Source organism: Crocodylus siamensis, chromosome 5, assembly GCF_052110815.1.
Source record: "Crocodylus siamensis isolate JL-2025a chromosome 5, ASM5211081v1, whole genome shotgun sequence".
NCBI lineage: Eukaryota > Metazoa > Chordata > Crocodylia > Crocodylidae > Crocodylus > Crocodylus siamensis.
This window is the reverse complement of record NC_143399.1, coordinates 179,494,193-179,517,196: the sequence shown is the minus strand read 5'-3', so window position 1 is coordinate 179,517,196 and position 23,004 is coordinate 179,494,193. Positions and strand designations below refer to the sequence as shown.

At 41.0% G+C, this 23,004-nt stretch overlaps 1 protein-coding gene across 7 annotated transcripts in view; it reads right to left on the bottom strand.

Annotated features, from left to right (window-relative positions):
* Nucleotides 1–217: 217 nt before the first annotated feature.
* The window catches only part of MLLT10 (MLLT10 histone lysine methyltransferase DOT1L cofactor), a 260,813-nt gene continuing 238,026 nt past the window's right edge, over nt 218–23,004 (bottom strand). For 6 of the 7 annotated variants that reach the window (XM_090047298.1, XM_090047299.1, XM_090047302.1 and 3 more), the window contains 7 exons: nt 22,767–22,921; nt 20,486–20,674; nt 19,379–19,467; nt 18,887–19,248; nt 4,331–4,433; nt 3,520–3,729; nt 218–1,858 (listed from right to left, as the gene is read on the bottom strand). In XM_090047298.1, the coding sequence (XP_089903424.1) occupies nt 1,814–1,858; nt 3,520–3,729; nt 4,331–4,433; nt 18,887–19,248; nt 19,379–19,467; nt 20,486–20,674; nt 22,767–22,921 (1,153 nt within the window). In that variant the 3' untranslated portion in view covers nt 218–1,813. Of the gene's footprint in view, nt 1,885–3,519; nt 3,730–4,330; nt 4,434–18,886; nt 19,249–19,378; nt 19,468–20,485; nt 20,675–22,766; nt 22,922–23,004 lie in introns of all 7 variants that reach the window. The other variant, XM_090047304.1, reaches the window with a different exon arrangement.

Here is a 23,004-nt window from a genome sequence, read left to right as displayed (position 1 = left end):
AAGGTGTCTTATAAAAACAGAATAAAAAAGAGGAAAGGAAACATTAAGAAACTGGTTGTTGTAAACAAATTTAGTATAATTTGATGTCTGATTATTACAGTTACAACAAATACTAAAATCCTGCCAATCATGGTATATGAACTGAACTGAAAGGAAAAAGAATGTCCCACAGGTTTTAACAAGAATCCCTCTCACAGCAGTGACATGTACAACTATAAACATTATTAAAATTTATTAACAAAAGCTTTGTACATATCTTTTCATACACTTGGAATTTTACATCTAGGCAAAATAACAGCACATTTCCATTTTACCATTTGTACAAATTGTTACAGAATATTAATCAGTGGGTTAAATAAGTAAAATAAACCACACTGATTTACTTTTGTAAAGTATCTACAAAAGTGATTTGTGATAATTTTTAAAATTCCCCAAAACATATAAAAATAAATTATTTTTACTTTTTCAATTAAATGTACTAATTAGAAATATTACAAATCAAAATATCAATGTTTTCTTATGAATTCTTCACAATACAAAACAGATTCACAAAACTTTATTTACAGAAATGAGGTAAGAACTGTGCAATGTTTAACCAAGAGACATATTGCAGAATTAACATGTTCTTCCAATTAAATACACAGTGGAGGTCTAATTACAGCTGGGTCTTTTCCACTAATAATTCACTTTTCTAAATACAAATTAATGGTCATTACTCCAATTTTAACTTATACTCTGCCATACTGCATAGTCATGCCATGAGACCAACTGTCCTAGATGAAAGTGTTCTAAAACAAATTCACCCGTTTAAGCACTGAAATTTCAGTGGAAAATGTTAACTACATACTTTTTTGGTAAGTTATTAGTGGAAGTGACCCAGGTAAACAATTTGCCTGAGCTATCTACAGTGGCAAAAACACTTCCAATAAAGGCAGAACAATGGGGAAGGCTGCTGGTGCAATATCAAATATTCCTGCTGCTTATAAGGAGTTGTCTAGTGCATGATCAGCTGTCTGCAGCCATTTAAACAAAATGGAGGTAGCAACAGGCACTTAGTTTAGGCCATATACATCTGCTATTTTCCAGATTGGCCTTTTGATCTGGCAAGGGTTTTTTTGTTTGTTTGTTTGTTTTAATCGATTTAGTTTCTCCAGCAACCGCAGAACTCCAAAAACCCAAACCAAAGTTAACAACCTTTGGACTCCATCTTGAAACTTACTCTGGCAGAATTCCCATTATGGGTCAATAGAATTTGATGAAGTAAAAAGTTCAGAACTATATCCTTTGCATCACAAGTCAAATTTTAAAACATATTTAGAAAAGAAAAACAACTAATAGGCAGTCCAGACAACCATTACAACCTGGGTCTGAAAGCATATTGCAGCTGCAGCAAAAGATTAGGTGGGCTGGGTTAAGGGTTTTTTGGTTTTGCTTAAGACAACTTCAAACCCAAGTAAAATGTGACTGGAATAGGTGTTTTTCAATTTACTAGCTCTCCAATTTATAACAAAAATATAAGATGAGCACCACAGATAATTTTTCCATGGTTGAATCTGTTGCATTTAATGTTGTCAAATTGACAAATTAATTATGGTTTGCAATAATGGTTTAGTCTGTGAAATCTGGAAAAGAAGTTTCCTTTCAGTGCAACAAGAAAGTAAATCAAAGCCTTACAACAATGTCCTTGTGAAGATTAATCTTTTGCTGTGCAGTTAGCTTGCATCTTTGCATCTGCAGAAAGTAAGACTGCGGTTAGCAGCCAGATGAAGTGCTTTAACAGCATGGTACGCAGTTCTCAAATATTTCTCAAATGTCAACTCTTCTCTGGTGCAACTGGTCCAGTTTTATCATTAATCCTCTGTGGTAAGAAAAAAAAAGGAGTACCTTTAAAACTGACCATTACTTCAGTTTTGCTAAACTCTGTGTCATCTACACATAAGTGAAAAGACACAGCTGCGATAAACTATGGACATACAGAAAGTGAGATCATACAGTCGTGTTAAAGAACTACTTAGAATATTTCTTTTTTTTTCCCCCATGACTCCAGCAAAACATTTGTTTTCTAGAAAAGAACAGTCGCACACACCTAGAAACAAAACTTGGGGAAGAAGAAGAACCAATTCAAAAGGAGTTATATTTGAAGGACACTTGTGTGACTTTCCAAAACTACCACTTGGAAATAGTTCTCAGGCTCCGATTCTGCTTCTCTCTAAGGCTGCTGAGCTCTCTGGTCCCAGAGAGGAGTCCAGAAAGGTCCCTGTGTGCCCTGATGCTCTCGTTCTCATGGAGAGAGGGTAAGAAAGGTCTTTTCACTATGTCGGAACAATTCCATCCATGAACTCAGAAATCTTGCACCACAAAAAATATGTATAGTTAAAAAAAAATAAAGCTAAAAAAATGTTCTTGATACTATTTTTAAGGGAAATAAAGATATTTCTAACCAAAAGGTCTGAGTGAAAATGTCTCATTTGGAGAAAGTCAAAGCTGGCCATTTTAATTTTTCCTTAATTAAGAAAAAAAGAAGCAAAATTAACGCATCTGTAAACAATGTTGGTGTTGCCTACTCAACATTTTCTTTTTGTGTGGGTGTGAGAGAAAAATGAGAGAAATTTTGTTGAGTACAAGAACCAACACCAGTATTAGAGACTAGGAAAATGCTAAATCAGTAGATGTGTTATACCAGAAACACTAATTTTATTTCCTAAGACAGCTCTATTTTTTTAAGATCGGGAAATTTTACATATCTTAAATATACAGAATGAAATACTTTAAATTCCTAAATGAAAATTAGAGCAGCAAACACCACTGTGAAATGGCTGTAGCCCCCCTTTCCCACTTAGGGCCTTGAAGAGGGTGCGAACTTCCAGAGCAAAACAAAACATATAGATCATGATATTACTGAAGAAAAAGATACAATGATAATGCCATGGAGCATTCCCCCATGGCAAAGCTCTGGCAAATGCAACATGTCAACTGAAGTTTCTTTGATCCCCTTCCCCTCACATTGCAGTTTATTCATTTCAGGTCTGTTTGTCAAATCCAAATGAAACACAGGCAAACCCGGGTTCTTGAGTTGAGTAATAGAAAAAAGTAACAAATCTGTGTTTGTCTGTGTAACTGGTCTTTTGGTTAACCTATACCTTAGTTTGATTAGTGAACCTGTCTCAGTTCTTTGCACAGCTTTATGGGGCTTCCTTACGTTAATACCTAGATGACTCACAGGCCCACTACAGAGTTTCTCAAATTATCTCATATGCCTCTCTGGTACTGGCCACTGTTAGAGGAAGGATAAGTGGGCTAGGTGGACTACTGGTTTTACCCAGGCCAGCAGTTCCCATGGCAAGCAGGTGACAACATAAAGCAGCCCAAATAACTTAAATCCTTTAGGGCCAGAATAAGGTGAAAGTTGCATTAAGTTCAAACTCCCCCTGGATTTTCGTAGGACTTGCCTCTGAATCTGAAACAATGTCCCCTTAATTATCTCACTGAAAATGTCATTACAGGTATAAACACACTTACCGTCACTTTTTGAGCTGTATTATCTCCATGAATTGTAAGAAATGGGTTGGTAGTAGCTGTATGAAGAGGTGATGCCTGAGTGCCTGAAAGCAAGTTATTTATGGGTATCTGGGTTGCTCCTGGTATCTGCAGTTGTACTTCAGACTGATGGTGTTGGTGTTGGTGATGCTGTTGCTGTACGAGTTGATAGAGAAGGGCCTGATGCTGTTCCTTGGATAGGACAAGGGGAGGTGGGGGGAGAAAAAAGCTAATCAACAGTAAATTCAATAAATGATCACTCTTTTCCAGGTCCTAGCCAACCCCAGTTTTTATACAGTGCAACTACAATTTTATGAAATCTATGTAACCTGGGTTGCACTGGTGAGGCTTTATAGAATTGCTGAGATGGAACAGAAAATCTATTACAATTTTCCTGAAGTCAGCAAACAAAGTTTTGCTAGACCTGTTAGCCAGGACAAGCCACTTCAAGAGAGGATCCAGACATTAATATTTTTTATTGAAAAAGTATCTTAAATATATTTGTCCAAGTATGCAAATCATGCTACTGCCAATGCAAACAGCACAGCATTTCCAAACAGTGCAAAATGGCATATATAACTTGTTAGAATAAAGCATTATTTACAATGAGCAGATTGTCCATAGCATAAAAAGGTGCTGACAACTTAGTAATGAAAGATTTTTTGAAACTGAATTTTTCAAACCATAATATAACCAGGTTGCTACACCCACTTCTCACATTTGCATTAACTCAAGGAGGAAGACTATACTATAGAAACAATAACATACAAAAATAACTAATTATAAAACATACTGATGTGAGCTGTTGAGTATTCAATAACTGCTGAAATTGCTGGTGCTGCTGATGGAGCAGAAGTTGTCTCTGTTGGTCAGGAAGTAACCCTAGTCCAGAGGCACTGCAAAGTAATGACCAATCTCTTAGTTTCTGCAATGTAACACTAGTTTATTTGACTAATAAGGGCCTTGGAAATTTTTACATCACCTTTTCCTCAAAATTAAAAATCAAAAACCACATATACCATCTTGTATAAATACACTCTTGCTATTCAATATAGTGATTAAATACCACTAGATACCCTAATGCAGCAGTTCCCTAACTCTGACAGATTTCACACCACCAATTTAAAATGATACAGCCTTAAGTACCACCAGCAAATTTTTCAGTTCAACATCAAGTACCACTGGCAAATTTTTGTCATATAAAGAAATTATAATAAATCTGTTAACAAGTACCACTGACAGGTTGTACCCATACTACAGATTGGGAACTGCTGCCCTGATGAACAAAAAATGAGCAGTTATTTCCTGTGTGCATACCACATCCATATAGTGCTAATATATACCTGGACATTTCCAAAATTAACCAAAAAAGTCTTCTTTTTCCTCTCCCTCCCCCTTTCTCCTCATTCTTCCACCATTTTCTGTAGTGGCATTACAGTCCTAACCTTGATCTATTTCTGACTATTCTACATTTTCTCTTGGATTTATTTAATCTGCAAACATGAATTCAACTGTTTGAATGATGACAATCTTAAGGCTGACACACTGAAGTTGCAGATCTCTATTTCTGGTGTCATGTACCCAAATTAAAATCCTGGCACATCTCTGAGAATCAACATATTGAAACAAAGCTGCTAATCATCCACCCTAAGCCCTCCTTCTCCTGCACCTCTTTTCCCGTTCACTCAACTGCAACACCACCCTATGCCTACAACTCAGGCTTATATTCAGTGTAGGTCCTCAGATGCAGGAAGCATCTGAATCCTTTAAATTCTTCCTGTGTAACATCTTTCCTAGGCATTCACACAGATGGATCTCACTTCTCAATCACTGCAATGCCCTTTTCTTTGGCCTTGACAAATGCAGTTCTGCCTTGCTCTTACCCATTCAGAATTCTGCCAAAAAGCTCGTTTTACTGGACCACTGCTCTGAATCTCTCTATATTTGCTCCTCCTCCACCACATCAAACATCAGCCGCTTTAAGCCATCTGTCTTCACCTTCCAGAGTTTTCACAACATATCCCTCATTTACTACTGAAATGTCAATTCCTGCCCCCTATCAGCCCATAACAAGTCTCTAGAAACACTTTGTTAAATATTCAAACAAGGAACTTCATGGTTTTGCATAGGTAGCCCCTTCAGTACTGTAAACCTTATCCTCCTTAAAATTCTTCTTTGCTTCAAGAGCTACAAAAAATATAGACTACTGACTTGCCAGGACCCTAAGCTACCAACAGTAACTAGTGTTGTATTATTGTTTCCTTGTATTCCTCTCTCTTCCCTGTATCTATCATCTCTTGGCTTTCACTGTTGGGACATGCATGCTTTGATTCTGGCCACATACAGACATTCAGTTTCTACTGGGAAAATAACTGTTCTCCCAGTGAAAACCAAAGATGTGCAGGTATTCAAGTTGTTGGTTTTTTTCAGAGCAAAAATGGCCACTCTGGGAGAAAATAATCTGGGAACTATGGTTAAATCACTCCTGGAAGAGTTTTCCCTAGAGACTGAATGTCTGCCCAGTTTTCCCTGGCTTAACTCTTCCTGGGAACCAGATTGGAGTGGAGCAGGGAGGAAGGGTCACTGGTCTGGAGAAGAAAATGGGAGGCAGCTGCTTTCTCCAGTCCTGTAAACCAAGAGGGGAGAAGCAGCCGCTAGCTGCTCCTTGCCTATTTCTTGTATCAGAGTTCCCTGTGTGAGAGGCAGGCAGATGTACTACTAACCTTTCTGCTTGGCTGCTGGGAGCCTTTCACAGAGTAGTGCAGCCCCCTGTGTGCTTCTCACATCAGAGCTCCTGGTGTATGAACCAGGCAGAGACTTTGTCCTGCTGCTCCCTTTGCTAGGCTCCCAGGCACTGGAAGCCAAGTGCAGGAAGCAGCACTGTCCCCCTTCTCCTTCACCTTTCCCCCCTGCTGCTCAGCTGAGTGGCAGGAGGATGGGAGGAGGGGGCATGCAGGGGGCAAGTGCAAACTTTTCATCACTAGAAATGAATGTTTGTACCCAGCCTCTGTCTTCTAACAATGCCTAGCATAATGTGCTCTGGTCCATGTCTCCAGCATTTCGGCAGTACAGTAACACACTTAATAATTATTTAATAAACATTTAATAAACAAGACAGAAATGTATCTGACCTCTACTAGCCAAGGTAGAAAAATTCCTATACTGTAAACATTCCCCCCAGAGCAACAACCTTTGAAATAAGAGAAATAAAACCCTTGCATCTTCTTTATTTCAGACTGTAACATTTTAATTGATGGTTTAACAAAGGTCTTCAAAGTATCTTAATTTGTCTGCCTCTTGCTACTAGTATTCCTTCTTTTTCCTTTCTGATTTTTCTCTCCATCCCCCCATTATCTATTTCCCCTACATCATGTGTCCATATGTGCTTTATATATTCATTTCACACTTCTCCCTAAAATTTCTTGCCAACTTTCCCTCTGTCCTACTCACCTGCTCAGGCCTAAGGCTGAAAAAAATACACCAGTCACCTAATGCTAGAGACCTAAAATATCCAGAAATAACCAAAGGTGGAGAAGACAAGCTTCTCCCTCCAAACTGCCAGGAAATTGTTTCTTGGGATTCTTAATGGTGCTTTCCTTGGTTCTGGAACGCCTTGGTGTTTCCAGAATGGTTGGAATTGAATCCTTCTTAGCTTCTTGCTAATTACCAAACTCACCCAAATCCAAGTTGACTGAATTTAGGACAATCCTCCAATAATTAGATTCTATACATGGAAAATGTATACTTTTTTTACAATTTTCCAGGCCTAGGATCTAAATATTGAACAGTTTTCTGAAATCCATAGACTGTGGCAGGGAAAGCAATGGCAGGGGGGGCAGGTGGTGGAAAATCAATGGGGGATAGGTCAATCAGCCCCAACCCCCACCCCTTGTCTCTGTGCCCGCATCACTTGCCCCCTTATTTGTCCCACCATGCCTACACACCCCAGCACCTGCCCTCCCCCCTGCTGCCTGACGACTTTACCACCCCAGCCTCTGCTCCTCTACCTGCCCTCCACACTACTTACCCTCCGGCTCTGGCCCCACTCCAGACCAGGGCATAGAGTACATGTTTGCTCATCCCGAGCCCAGTGTGGTAGCAGGGCTGGGCTCCAGGGCTGCTGCCATTGCATCACATACTATGGAGCAAGATAAAGCTTGAGTAAGCATGTTTTCCATGCTCCAGGTTGGAGGAGGGCCAAAGCCTGCTACAGCTAAAGAGTAAGCATTGGAGCAGAGGCTGCATGAGGGAGATGGTGGAGTGGCAAGGCAGCAACAGCAGCTTTGGCACCTGTGGGTTGGCACCAGAGCCACAGCAGCTACCTGCCCCTCCCCCCATACTCATATCCAAAACAAGGGGCTCTCCCACAAATTAACGGGGGGGGGGGGGCGGGGAAGAAGACCTTGTCTTGGATTTGAGTAAACAGCGTAGGGTTCTGCTTAATTTGAACCTCCCTGTCCTGAAAACTCCTCTAACTGATAGAAAGAAAAGGAATGATCCTTTTTCTTTTCCAAGCATTTTACCTCTTGGTCACTAAGGATGGTAAGTGCACATGTTCTCAGGTGCAACATGAAGTAGAAGTTAGGCCTCTTGAAAGCATTTGGGTAAAGGTCAGAGGGCAGAAGAGCAAAGTTGATGCCACTGTTACCCAGCCACTGTGACCAAACCAGGAGGAAGAGGTGGATGAGGCTTTCTTTAAACAATCAACCAAATTGTAAGACCTGCTTTTTATAGGGCACATCTGCTGGAAAGCAGCGCACAAGCAGCCCAGCACATTCTTGAAGAATGTTAGGTAAAACGTTTTGGTACAGGTATTGGAGAGACCAATTAAAGGGGAAGCTCTTCTCGACATGTTGCTCACAAATAAGGAGTAATTTTTTTTTGAGAACATGCATTGGAAAGACAGCTTGGGAGACAGTGACCACAAAATGATAGGAATCAAGACCCTAAAGGAAGGAAGAAAGGAGAGTGCCACAGAAACACTGGCCTTCAAAAAAGGAGGCTTTTTAATAAAGTCAAGGAACTGGTACATAAGATCCCTTGGGAGGCAAATTTGAGGGAAAAAGAAGTCCAGAACAGCTGCCTACTTTAAGGGTCCTTAATAAGCGTATAGAAGCAAACTCTCTAGCTCAATGAAAGAATGGGGAGTGCAGCAGGAGACCAGCCTGGCTAAACAACAAACTCTTCAATTAGCTGAAACTCAAAAGGAAATCCTACAAAAACTGGGAACTTGGCCATATTGTTAAGGAACAGCAGAAGAGCATCACACAAATGTGCAAGGAGAAAATTAGGAAGATCAAGGCCTGATTTGAAATGCAACTGGCAAGGGATATAAAAGCAGGATGGATTTCATTTAAATCATGATTTATTTATCATGATCATTGATTTAATCCTTGTTTTCTATAAAGTGTGTTCTTGTTTGATATAACCTTAATACGTATTATTCACAACTGAGAGATAGAGGTAGGTTCCATGTTTAGAAGGTACACACTGTACATTTTAAAGGAGTGATTTATTTTGATTTTTTTCAGATTAATTTTGCAATTACAGAAAACTGAATTATGATTTGGTTATTTTATTTATCAAAGATAAATGAAGCAAATACTTGTGAAGTCACTGGGAGGTGAACTATCTCCAATTCACTAGATTAATCATGCATATTTGGGGATTTTTGCCATGCTGTATTAGGAAGACATCAAATGAACTCTGCAGCCATATATTATTAGCTTGGGGCTTTCTTCACTTCCTTCTAGAATTCTTTGCATCTTTGATTTCTTTTCTCTTCTATGGCCTGGCAAGTCTGCTGCCATGGCAGGTTTTCCCTTCTACCGTACTATTCCCTCTCTAGATCTCAAATCTATGGAGAAGCTATAGTCAGAAACTTATCCTTCAAGACTTCCAGAATACTCTGCTCAAAATGTTTTTCTTTTGTTTCTATTGCCCCTCCCTCCTTGCATTTATCTCCAGGCTCCTCCTCCTTGCCCAAATCTACTCCACCCCCAGCAATCCTCTATTCATTTAACTTCTTAAAACTTTGAACTTTTAGGGAGAGGTAAGGGCTTGACTCTGTGTACACAGACTTGCAGCGAAACAATAGGGCTGATGGGTAGGTAATCAGGTCTGTTATCTCTGGAGACACAAATGCAGTTTGAGAGCTGAAACTAAGTATCACCAAGATGTCTAATGGGATCTTCTAGACTGAGCACTGAGTCTCACTGGGTAGAGTGGTTTTCTTTAATCTTTACTAATCTACAGAGGAACCTCTAATATAGTCTGTGGCCTGTTGTGACCTATTTATAAAACTTTTCTAAAAAGGTTACATGAATATATTCTCTCAAATAGTATATAATTAGAAGTTGTAAATCCTATTCCATGGCAATAGCTTTGAGCTTCAACATATCTTAAATTAAAGCTATCTTTATCTAGGGGTGTTTTTTTAAAGTATTTAAAAAAATTAAAATATGGTTAAATAAAAAAAACCATTTAAATAAAAAATCTGGTTTTTTTTAATTCACTGATTTTTATCCACGCTGTATAAAAGTCAATAAAGGATTCTATACATACAGCCAAAGAAGAAGACCAAGGAAAATATAGGTCCCTAACTGAATGCAAAAGGCAGTCTAGACACAGACAATGCAGAAAAGGCTGAATTATTTAATGCTTTGTTTTTACTTCAGTCTTCATGTATAAGGTTGGCTACCAGATGATAAGTGCAGTTTGCAGTAAAGATAGGAAAAATGATAAGCATCTTACAGCTGTGGAAGAACAGGTTGGGGATTACTTAGAGAAGCTGGATGATTTCAAGTCTGCAGGGCCAGATGAGATACACCCTAGCGTAATGAAGGAATTATGAAGGAATTGGCTGAGGTAATTTCAGAGTCACTGGCTATCATCTTAGAGAATTTTTAGAGGTTAGATAAGGTCCTAGATGACTGGAAAAGGGGAAATATAGTGCCCATCTTTAACAATGAGTGAAGAAAGGTTCAAGAATAACAGACTGGTCAGTCTGGCCACAATACCAGGAAAGATCATACAGCAGTGAGGAGCAGACCCAGTTGCATTATGAACCCCTGCAGAGTATGCATGTCTAGTATGGGAATCATTAGTTCATGCCAGGAAACTAGACCTAGTTCTAAATGACAGCTGTCATGAAATAACAGGATGTCCAAAACCAACACTAAAAGATAATTTGTACTTACTGGCTGGCATTGCATCACCTGATATCAGAAGAAATATAGTGAGCCAAAAAGAAAGATCATGGCATATGGAAGACCCCAGGCATTATGGTCACAGAAATAACTAAATGGCTTAAAGCACAAAAGAGTTTTGTGACCAGTCTTGTGTAGTTGTACATAATGGCACACAGAGCATGACTGAGGTTATGGAAGGAAAGGTTATGCACACTCAGGTGCTCTGCAGTAGACCTGGAACCCTAGGAGAACCTTCCCAGAGTGCCTGATCTAGACTGGCCAACAAGGTGATGCCTAAATTGCTTGCACATGCAAACTGGAAGATCAAAAACAAATATGATCAAATGGGGCTAATCTAATTACATGAATACATGTGAGTGCAGTGAAGTACAGACTATAGAGCATCTGTTTGTTTACTGACTCATTGATGAGACCTGTACAAAGGAGGACTTCATTGCAGCAATGGAAAGAGCCATTGCTTGTGCACAATTCTGGAAAAACATCAAGTTTATGACAAGGACACAAGATGATGATGGAGGAGGGCTTTAAACTAGGTTTGCCGGGAGATGGAGTCCAGAGCCCTGAGGTAAGTGGGGAAGCGGGAGACCTGGATGAAGAGCAAGCAGGAAAGGGAAACAGGGCAGGTGCTCTCATACTTCCTGAGAAATCAGGGCAATCAACTAGTTACCTCAGGTACCCATACACAAATGCATGGAGCCTGGGAAACAAGCAGGAAGAATTGGAAGTCCTTGCACAATCATGGAACTATATGATTGAAATTCAGAGACTTGGTGAGATAGCTCGCATGACTGGAGCACTGTCATGGATGGGTACAAACTGTTCAGGAAGGACAGGGGAGAAGAGGAGTTGCACTTTATGTAAAAGAGCCATATGACTGCTCAGAGCTCCAGTACGAAGCTGGAGATTGGCTTGTTGAGAGTCTGTGAGTTAGGGTCAGAGGGGAAAGCAACAAGGGTGATGTCATGGTGGGGGTCTACTATAGACCACCAGACCAGGAGAAAGTGGTGGACAAGGCTTTCTTAAAACAGCTACCAGAATTTTCCCTGATCACAGGCCCTGATTCTCATGGGGGACTTCAATCACCCTGACATCTGCTGGGAGGGCAGTACAGCAGTGCACAGGCAACCCAGGTAGTTTTTGGAGAGTACTGGGGACAACTTCCTGGTGCAAGTGCTGGAGCAGCCAAATAGGGTCCATGCTCTTCTTGACCTGCTGCTCACAAACAGGGAAGAACTGGTGGGGAATGTAGTAGCGGATGTCAACTTTGGCAGCAGTGACAAGACAACTGAGTTAAGGATCCTGAGGAAAGGAAGGATGGAGAGCAGCAGAGTAAGGACCCTGGACTTCATAAAAGTAGACTTTGATGCACTCAGGGAAACTCACCCTGGGAAGCCAGACTGAGGGAGAAAGGAGTCCAAGACAGCTGGCTGTAATGGAAAGAAGACTTACTGAGACTTGCAGGAACAAACCATCCCAATGTGCAGCAAGACTAACAAGTATGGCAGAAAACCAACTTGGCTCAACTGGGAACTCTTTAGTAAACTAAATCACAAAAAGGAAGGTTATAAAAAGTTGAAACTTGGAAGAATATAAGAGCATTGCTCAGGCATGCAGGGATGAAGTAAGGAAAGCCAAAGCACAATTAGAGTTGCAGCTAGCAAGGGATGTGAAGAGTAACAAGACGCATTTCTATGAGTATGTTGGTAGCAAGAGAAAGATCAGGGAAAGTGTGGGTCTCTTACTGAATGGGGGAGGCAACTTAGTGACAGAGGATGCAGAAAAGGCTGAAGTGCTCAATGCCTTTTTTTACCTGTCTTCACAGGCAAGGTCAGCTCCCAGACTACTGCACTGGACAGCACAGTTTGGGGAGGAGTTGACCAGCCCTCAGTGGTAAAAGAACAGGTTAGGGATTACCTAGAAAAGCTGGGCATGTACAAGTCCATGCGGCTGGATGGGATGCACCCGAGGGTGCTGAGAGAGTTGGCTGATGCAATTGCAGAGCCATCGGCCATCATCTTTGATCAGGAAAGGCCCCTGATGATTGGAAAAGGGCAAACAGTTTCCATATTTCAAAAAAGGAAAAAGGAGGATCCAGGGAACCAGTCAGCCTCACTTCAGTCCCTGGAAAAATCATGGAGGAGATCCTCAAGGAATCCATTTCTAAGCACTTGGAGAACAAGGTGATTAGGAACAGTCAGCATGGATTCACCAGGGGAAAGTCATGCCTGACCAACCTGATTGCACTCTATGATAGACAACTGGCTCTGTAAAGGCTTTAAGTAAGGTGTCCCACAACCTTCTCTCAGGCAAGCTAAGGAAGTATGGGCTAGATGAATGGACTGTAAGGTGGACAGAAAACTGACTGGAGTATCATGCTTACAGAGTAATAATCAATGGCTCAAAGTCTAGTTGGCAGGTAGTATCAAGTGGAGTGCCCCAGGCGTCAGTCCCGGGGCTGGTTTTGTACAATGTCTTCATCAACGACCTGGAAGATGGCATAGAGTGCACTCTCAGCAAGTTTACAAATGACACTAAGCTTGGGGGAGTAATAGATATGATGGAGGGTATGGTTAGCATTCAAACTGGAGGACTGGGCCAAAAGAAATCTCATGAGGCTCAACAAGGACAAGTGCAAAATCTTGCACTTAGGATGAAACAATGCCATCCACTCGTACAGGTTTGGGACCAACTGGCTAAGCAGCAGCTCCGCAGAAAAGGACCTGGGGGTTACAGTGGACAATAACCTGAATATGGGCCAACAGTGTGCCCTTGTTGCCAAGAGGGCTAAGGGCATACTGGGCTGCATTGGTAGGTATGTTGCCAGCAGGTCAAGAGAAGTGATTATTCCCCTCTGTTCAGCACTGGTGAGGCCACATCTAGAGTACTGTGTCCAGTTTTGAGCCCCCCCACTATAGAAAGGATGTGAACAAACTGGAGAGAGTCCAGTGGAAGGCAACAAAAACGTTGAGGGGGTTGGGGTACATGACTTATGAGGAAAGACTGAGGGAACTGGGCTTATTTAGTCTAGAGAAGAGGAGATAGAGGGGACTTGATAGAGGGGACTTCTATGACTAGGTGACAGGTTTGGGATGGGAGGGAGGAGCAGGGGATGTACCTTCACTTTAGCAAAGCTTTTGACACTGTCTCTCACAACATTCTCATTAGTAAGATAAGGAAATACAGTCTAAATGAAAGTGGATATACAACTGATTGCATCACTGGGTTCAACAAGTAGTCATCAATGGCTCAAGATCCAATTGGGGTGAGATATCAAATAGGGTTCCCCAAGGATCTGTCCTGGGTCTTGCAATGTTTTGTATATTCACGGAAGTGAATGATCATGGCGCTCCATGAGCAGCTGTATCCCCCCAAAGCTCCATCCTTGGACCTGTACTCTTCAACATCTTTATTGATGATGTGGACACTGGTGTCAGAAGCAGACTGGTTAAGTTGGCCAATGACACCAATCTTTGGGGTAGAGAGTCCACACCCGAGGATAGGCTGGTAATCCAGGCTGACCTTGATAGGCTTAGTGGGCAGATAAAAACCTGATGATATTCAACATGGATAAATGCAAGGTACTCCACCTCGGGGGAAAAAACCTGCATCATGCTTATAGGCTCGCTATGCTCACTAGCACCATGGCCAAAAGGGACTTGGGGGTCATGACTGACCACGAGATGAACATAAGCCACCAATGCAATGTCACAGCTGGTAAAGCAAACAAAATGCTAGCTTGCATCCACAGATGTTTCTGAAGCTAATCTCAGGATGTCATCCTCCTGCTGTACTCAGCCTTGGTGAGGCCGCAACTGGAATACTGCATCCAATTCTGGGATCCACAATTTAAAAAGGATGTGGAAAAGCTTGAGATTCCAGAGGAGCATGATCAGAGGGATTGAGAACAGGCCTTATGAAGAGAGGCTGAGAGCCATGGGACTCTTCAGCCTGGAAAAGTGCAGGCTCAGGGGTGACCTGGTGGCAGCCTGTAAGTATTTAGGGGGTGTACATCAAGATGTGGGGGAACACCTGTTCACCAGAGCACCCCAAGGCATGACAAGGTCATAAACTTCAAGACCATTTTAGGCTGGACATAAGGAAAAACTTCTTTACTGTCTGAGCCCCCAAGACCTGGAATAGACTCCCTCCAGAAGTGGAGGAAGCACTTACTGTGGACACTTTTAAGAAATGTTTGGACGCTTATCTTGCTGGGATCCTTTGACCCTAGCTGACTTCCTGCCCCTGGGGCAGGGGGCTGGACTCGATCTTCTGAGCTCCCAGCCCTAACGTCTATGAAATCTGTGAAATGTTTATTAATGATTTGAAGAATGGGGTGGAGTGCACACTTAGTGAATTTACAAATAACACAAAGGTGGATGGAGTTGCAAACACTGTGGCATACAGGATCAGGAGTCAGAATGACCTGGATAAACTGGAGAAATGGTCCGACATCAAATAAACTGAAATTCAATACGGATAACTGCATTTAGGATGGGGTAAAAGCATGCATGCATACAAACTGGATAAATGACTGGCTAGGATGCAACTCTGCAGAAAAGGACCTGGTGGTTACTGGGGACCATAAGCTGAATATGACTCAACAGCATGCTCTTGTTGCAAAAAGACAATAACATCCTGGACTGTATTAACAGGAGTGCCACTTGAAAATCAAGGGAAAAGATCCTTCCACACTATTTGGCCCTGGTGGTGTTCACCTGGAGTACTATGTCCAGTTTTGTACCCTGCACTTCAAGAAAGAGAAGAAAGGATTGGAAAGAGTCCAGCAGAAATGAACAAAAATGATTCATTGAGTCACAAAAAAATAAGGCTGGAAGTGACCTCATGAGGTCATCTAGTCCAACCCCCTGCCTAAGGCAGAATCCCTATCAAATCATCCTAGACAAGTGTTTCTCTAAGCTATTCTTAAAAACTTCACAAACAACTTTCTGGCACAACTATTAGGCCCAGCAAGAGAGTTAAGGAGAAGGCCAATACCCAGGGGTATGGGCATACTGCAGAAGAAGGCAAAAACTCTCCAAATCAATACCAATCTAACATTGAAGTAAAATTCCCTCCTGATCTCGAATGTGATGATAGGTCTGTGTGGAGAAGCAAGGCCCTTAATCCAGGAACCTCCAGGTTTTAAGTCCCAGCAGAAACGTTACCACAGCCAAGTGAAAATCCCCAGAACTGGCTGCAGCCAACACTAAATGCTTCTAACGCACGCAAAAAAACTTGATACATGTACAAAGGATGGAAAAAATTCCTTACAGCCCCATGTGAAGACCAGCAAAGCCCAGAAGCGTAAGATAAACGAAAGCATGTAATAACCAGTTAAGTGATTAGAAGTCTGGGAGACATGACTTAAATGTGAAAAGGCTGAAAGGACTAAAATTATTTAGTCTGGAAGAGAGAAGACTAACTTGACAACAGGATTTGACAACAGTCTTCAAATATTTGATTATAGAGAGGATGGAGATAGATGATTCTCTGTGCCTGTAGGCAACAGGATTAGAAGCAATGGTCTCAAACCACAGCAAGCAAAAATTTAGGTTGGATATTAGGAAGTGGTTAGATGGGTGGGCAAGGAAAATAATTTGTGAAATAGAATTCTGAATGCACTCTAATGGGTGATGTATTAGACCACAGAGGAGTAGGTTACAGTATTTAAGGTAAGATACGGGGAAAGAATAAATGAGTTTTTGCAGCCAAATAGTCAGAATTAAAATGGCAAGATCCTTGAAAAGTTATATAGAAGAGGTATCAAACTTGTCTGGTCCTGCAGGCCGGATTAGTGGTACAGGACCAGTCTACAGGCTGAATGAATGGCATGGGGCCAGTCCAGCAGGCCATATCAGGCCCATGTCCCCTTTCTTCCCCATGTCAGATTCAGTGAATGTGGCACCCACTCCAGGACCCAATGGGAAGAGACCCAGCATTCTGGCTGCTGCCACAGGAATAAGCCACTGCATTGGGCTTCTTTCCTACAGTACTACTAGGGCTACAGTGCCACTGCTCTCACCTGGGTCCTTGGCAGCCTTGCCAGTAAAAGATGCTGCTAAACCCTGTGGTGGCAGACAAGCCCCAGGCAAGAGCTACAGCACTGGAACCAACAGCACCACAGTTTCTACCCACAGCAGCAAACACGTGCCTGGGTGAGAACCGTAGCTCTGGAACCCCAGCAGCACCACAGGAAAAAGCCTGATACTGCAGACACCTGGTTGCTGCTGGCTGCCAGTCACAGTGCCAGACTTCATCCTGCAGGGCTGAGGGGGCTCCAGCACCATGACTCTCAACCAACAACTTGGCTACAGCCGCAGAAACAAACCATGGTGCTGCTAGGGAAAGTCCCCCATTGCAGCCAGAGTTGAGGAAAAAGTCTGCGGGCTGGATGACCCAGCTGTGAGGGCCGGATCTGGCCTGCAGACTGTATACGTTTAATGCTCCTCCTGTAGAGGAAAACACAGAAACATTTTGACACCATCTGTATATTTGGGGTAGAGTGGGGATCATTACAGAGGAAGCTGGTAAGAATCTCTGTATTTAGATTATTTAACAAATCCCATGAAAGGATCATTTTCTTTGGGAAGCTCTCAGCAGACCTTTGATATTCAATAAGGGGCATGCTCCTGAACTAAGAAAATGTCTTTCCTTTGTCCCACAAAATTTTATTAAATTTTTATGGAATACAGATGGTTAAAAATAGCTATAACTCTTCTCTTATTGTTATTCCTGAGAATATTTTATATGTCAAAATAATAATGGAATACAAAAGTGCACACACATGCTGGGCTTATATCCCTCACTGCAGCAGCCATAGGCAGCGATGACATTTACTGGGAATATTTAGGAGCTATCAGAGCAGGGCTAGGAATGTGGGTGTGAAGATGACAGAGCTTGGCTTCCCTCCCAAAGCCAAAAGTCTTTTTGAGGGCACCCTTTCTGGGTTGGAGCTCCCACAATTTCATAGTAAAGGGACAGTAAGAGAGAATCAGCTGGACCAGGCTCAGTTCTGTCTGCAATTTCTCCAATTTTCCCCCACCTCCATCTGGGTTAACAGGTGTCCAGTACTGGCAATTAATGTAACTAGTTCTATAGCCCAAGTGGTAGCAGTCTGGGCTATTCTTGATGTTTTTTGAGGAAGGTTTTTTTATGAAAGGGTTGGGGGAGGGATTGCTACAGAATTCACTGCTTGTTCGTTCCCCTCCATCCCGGCCTCCAACCCATTTAAAAACCCTTACGATATATATAACCTTATTTTAAAAGAACTTCTAGCACTTAGTAGTTGGGAAATTAAAGATTTATATGGCTGTCCTTGCAACCTTAATGCTGCTGCATTATAGTGCAGTCTTCTCATATGACTACTTGCCATTTTCCACAAGATCCCTGCCTCATTTAAAGTACAGGGTAGATGTATAAAGGGGGGGAAATTAAGATTGTATGCACAACTATACATTTGTTCTTTCCCAATGTTGAGTATATGTTTTTGTAAACTAAATATTCTTCAATGTAATGCAACTTTTAGACATATAATGTATAATGCAGAAACTGGAAGAAAGATGTATTGCATTCTAAAGCTTGTTTTAGCCTATTCCAACCATGTAGTTGGTTCAATAAAAGATGTCACACACAAAAATCCTTGTCTCTTGCATATTTCCTGGACCGTCATAGCTACAACATCACTCCAAAACTACCAAGTATTATTAATGTTGCTTTACAACTACTGAAATAACAGTACAACGGAACCAAGGCTATTTCTTGTGAGTGACCTATTCAGGTCCATTCCAATGCATTAATGAAAATGACCAAAGGACATGTAGAAGCAAAAATAAATTTAAGAAACAGATGGACCTTCGCCGATATTCTCAATAAAGCCTGAAAACTTGGATGGCAGAATTGTTTCATTTAAAAAAAATACTACTAATTTTAAAACATTATCATCTATGGGCATGCTGTAATTAATTTTTTCCACTTGTAGAATTTGTCTTATATAGAACCTCCACAGGAATCAATTCAGAAAAAACACCAGTTAAACCAAACACTAAATAAAGTAACTTAATGTTTAAAATAAGTTAATATTGCAACACAATATACATCATGAGTAAGAAACAGAAATTGTATTTTAGTAAAATTCTTACCTGTTATTGAGTGTTGTTGGCAGAGGATGCGCTACGTTAGGTGGCACAGTTGCATGAGTAAGAGGAGACGGGTTTTGAGCAATTGTGGCAGGGGTCTGAATTACCCCATTTAAAGCCCCTACAATTCCATTGATTGCCAGCTGGTTACCTGGCAAAGCTCCAATTATTCCACCCACACCAGGCACTGCAGGAATGGTGGATGTTACAGTCTGCATACCACTAGCTAGTGCCCCCACCGTCACACCATTGACCTGTTGAACTCCTGTGACTCCTGAGGCTTGCTGAGCTGGACTTTGCCCAGCAGGTGGTGGAGTGGAAAGGGCTGATGAACTGCTGGTGCTTTGTCCGCTGGAGGTTATCTCCTTAATGTAAAAACAAACAAAAAGCCCCTCAGTGGCATAGAATTTCAAAGACAAAAACAGCACCAGAATTCAAAGATAAAGTTAATTTATAACAAGTCTAGAAAACACAACAATTTTTTTTTAAAATTACCTGATTTAATACAGGAAGGGAATTGTCAGGTAAAAAACTGTTTCCCAGATGAGGACTCTTACTGCTGTTCAAGGAATCAGTGCTAGGTGCTGAAGTAATCATTAAAAAAATGTTGTTAATTTCCTACATCTTACATGTTAATACTTTTAACATTTTCAGAATGATTTATTTCAAGAGAACATTGATGTAGAACACACACACATACACTACATAAAACTAAGAAAAACCCCAAAACTTTACATTAATCACAATTCCAAGTAAAATATTTATTAACTGACTAATGAAAAGGCAATTGATGTGTTCAAAGCATAAGAAAAAAATGTAGCCTTTTCTGGCTTCTGCAAAATGTACAATGAATATACAAGTAAAGCTTTTCTCTACCCTGCTTGATAAATCCCCCAGTCCAATATAAACTTGCCATTTTTTCTCCAACAAAAATATCTTAATTGATTTTCATATATATGCATACTATATACTAAAGATAATTAAAACATGCAAAAATTATAATAACTCTGTCCTTTTCATATACATATACTTCTTTCCCATTCATGACCAACAGGAATAAAACAGATCTTTCAGAAAAATCACCAAGGATTACCATATTTTCAGCAGCAAAAAAAGAGGACACGGGGGGGGGACACGACAGTGATATGCCCATGCCCTGCCTCTCTCTCCTAAACCCCTGCTTCCCCAGCACCCTCCCTTACTCCCAACCCACAGCCCCTTTCCCCCCCAGCCCTGCAGCCCCCTGCCCCACCGGTACCCCTCACTCCTGTCCTGCAACCCCTTCCTCCGCACCCCCAGCACTGTTGTCCAAGCAGCATGCACACACACAGTCTCTCTACCTGCCTTGCCAGGGCCTGCGCGGGGAGCATGTGACCCTCAACAGCCGATCACGTTGCCCACTGCTCCCAGGCGCAAGCAGCCAGCCCAGGAGAACAGAGGAACAGCAAAAAACCTGGACATTTGCTCTAATTTTAAGAACTGGCCCGGACACAGCATGGGGGGCCAAAGAAGAGGACATGTCTGGGAAAACCCAGCTGTATGGTAACCCTACCTTCTGGTTACTTTGGGAAAGCACTTTGGAAAACATTCTTCTCTACTTACCAGCTTGTGCTGGAAACGTATGCCCTTGATGAGATGGGCTGGGGTTTGAAGTTATTGTTGGAAAGGGAACTGAAAGCTGTGCATTTAGTAGCTGAAGTCGCTCCTTTTTTGCAGTTAGACTTTTAATCTGTTCCTCTAGCCGTCTATTTTCAACTTGAAGTTGGTGTAATGACTTCAGCATTCCTAAAACTAGACAACAACTAATAATTATAATCACTTGTAGCCACATTTATGGTATTTTTCTTTATTGCAAGAGTATTCCATAAATGTGCTAACATTTTCAACAGTGGTTATATTCTTCAGATCACTAGTTACACATTCAATCAATACTGACCATTAACAGAGCTTATTTAACAGTAAAAATCTACCCAACTAATTAATGAAAACACATACTCATATATAGTCAACTCTTCCCTTCTGAAGCCAGACACACACAGTTTAAAATATGGATATATATAGCAAAAAGGTCACAGTTTGACAATTGCTGTTTTTCCACTGGGTGCATTGTTGCTTCTGCATAGACAGTTCACCATCACGTTTTGTGTTCATTTTGAGCAAATTTTATTTCAATATGTTTTCTGCTAACTTGGTCTTTGAAGCAAAAGTAAAAACAAGATTCCTTTAATGACAGACAAGTCAGCAGAGTAGCTGTGAATTGTCTATTCTGCGTGGGTTATAGAGTTCAACTACAACTCTCAAAACAGTAAAAGGCCTGAAACATATTGCTTTTATGCAATGAACTAATAATGTTTTGTTGGTATTTTTTTTTAAGGAAATTATGTGAAAAAGGGACTGCTCTGTTATGCAGACAATAGAAAACTTTTTTTCACACACTTTTCTTAATAGGTTTTTGAAAGCATTATTAGTTGACAAAGTCAACTAAATTGCAAATTTATATAATCAATGAAAAACTTTTACCCCATTTCTTTTATTGCTTTTGAATCAACACGCACCTTGCTGGAGGCCATATCTTCCAGTTGCTTTCTGTGTCAATCTATAGATCACCCAGCAGGGAGCACTATATGAGCACCGCAGTTACCACCCCTGCTTTGCCAATAAAGCGCATCATCTTCTGAGCAGGCCCAGCTTCTACCATGAACATTTCCTTAAATTCTGATTTTGTTTCAGAACTTGGCTGTCCCAAATAGTCCTAGAGCATGGTTGTACTGCCACAGGGACAGCCACTTTTTAATTCTAAATGATATTTGTTTAACATGACCTCTGGGCCTACTACAGACATAAGTCTACTGGTATAGGCACATCTGGTAATTTCCCAAGGATTTAGCTTTTATCCCTCCTCTTCAAGAACATACAAAGGAACCCTCAGTGTGCCCAAATGAGATGCAATAAGACTTAGCTAAACCTGTCCTCCAGCTATCATGTTTAAAGGATTATCCCTGCATGAATTTCCTCACAATTAGCATTTTTGTCAGGGTACCATTCATAAAATTACCAACGAGATGGCACTTCACTAACCATCACCACAACGAATAAATTGTTCAATAAACTACACACACAAATGATACAGTATAAAAATAATTTGATCTAAAACTATTTAATCAAATCTGATGATGTTGATCTATTACTGTTTATTAATAACGTCAATTAAAATCTATTTTTTCATTTAATCTTTGTCATCTTTTATTTTTCAGCTATTTCATTTTGTCCAACAACTCTTGAAAACACAATCATTAACTCAAAATGTGAATTTCCTAAGAAATGTAAAATATAAAAGAAATACAAAGGTGATGCAGGGGGCCTGCACAATCTTTGTAAAATATTCCATTGTTTCTCACAACAATGGAAGTGGGTAGCTTACATTTAAAGTATAAGAAATAAGCCTCTGAAAGAAATGTCTCCATTTGTCACCTGGCATCCCATAATATGAAGCAGAACTGAGTTTTGCCTTTACAATAACCAAGTGTTTAACATTCATGGCAGTATGGCCTAGTAAGTAGAGCATAGGCCTGGAATTTGAAAGACTTGGGCTAATTTCCTCGCAAATGACCTGCTGGGTAATCTTGGGTATGTCACTTCCTCTGTGCCTCAGAGCCACCATCTATAACATGGGGATAATGATACTGACCTCTTTCATGAAGTGCTTGGAAATTGAAGGAAAGTGCTGCATCAGAGCTTAGGTGAATAATATATGCAGAGGTAATATATGCAGCATAAAATGAAAAACAAGTCATTATAAAATCTTAGACAACCACTGAGTGACAGTTTATTCATAATGCTGTCCAACAACAAAACAGTAATATGAGAAAATGTAAATACTTACTGTCACTTGGGGTGCCCTGCTCTAATAAAAACTGTTGTCCTTCACTCCACTGCCGCTCCAAAAGCTGTTCTATGCTGGCAGCTACCGGGGGCAAGTTTTCCACACTACTGTTCCCCAACTGATCATAGCGAATCTGTAAGCTGCTTACAGGCGATCTGTTGGAAACATTGCAATTTACATGTTGAAAGGATGGAAAAATAACTACTTAACTAAGGGTTGATAAAATTTCTTACCTTAG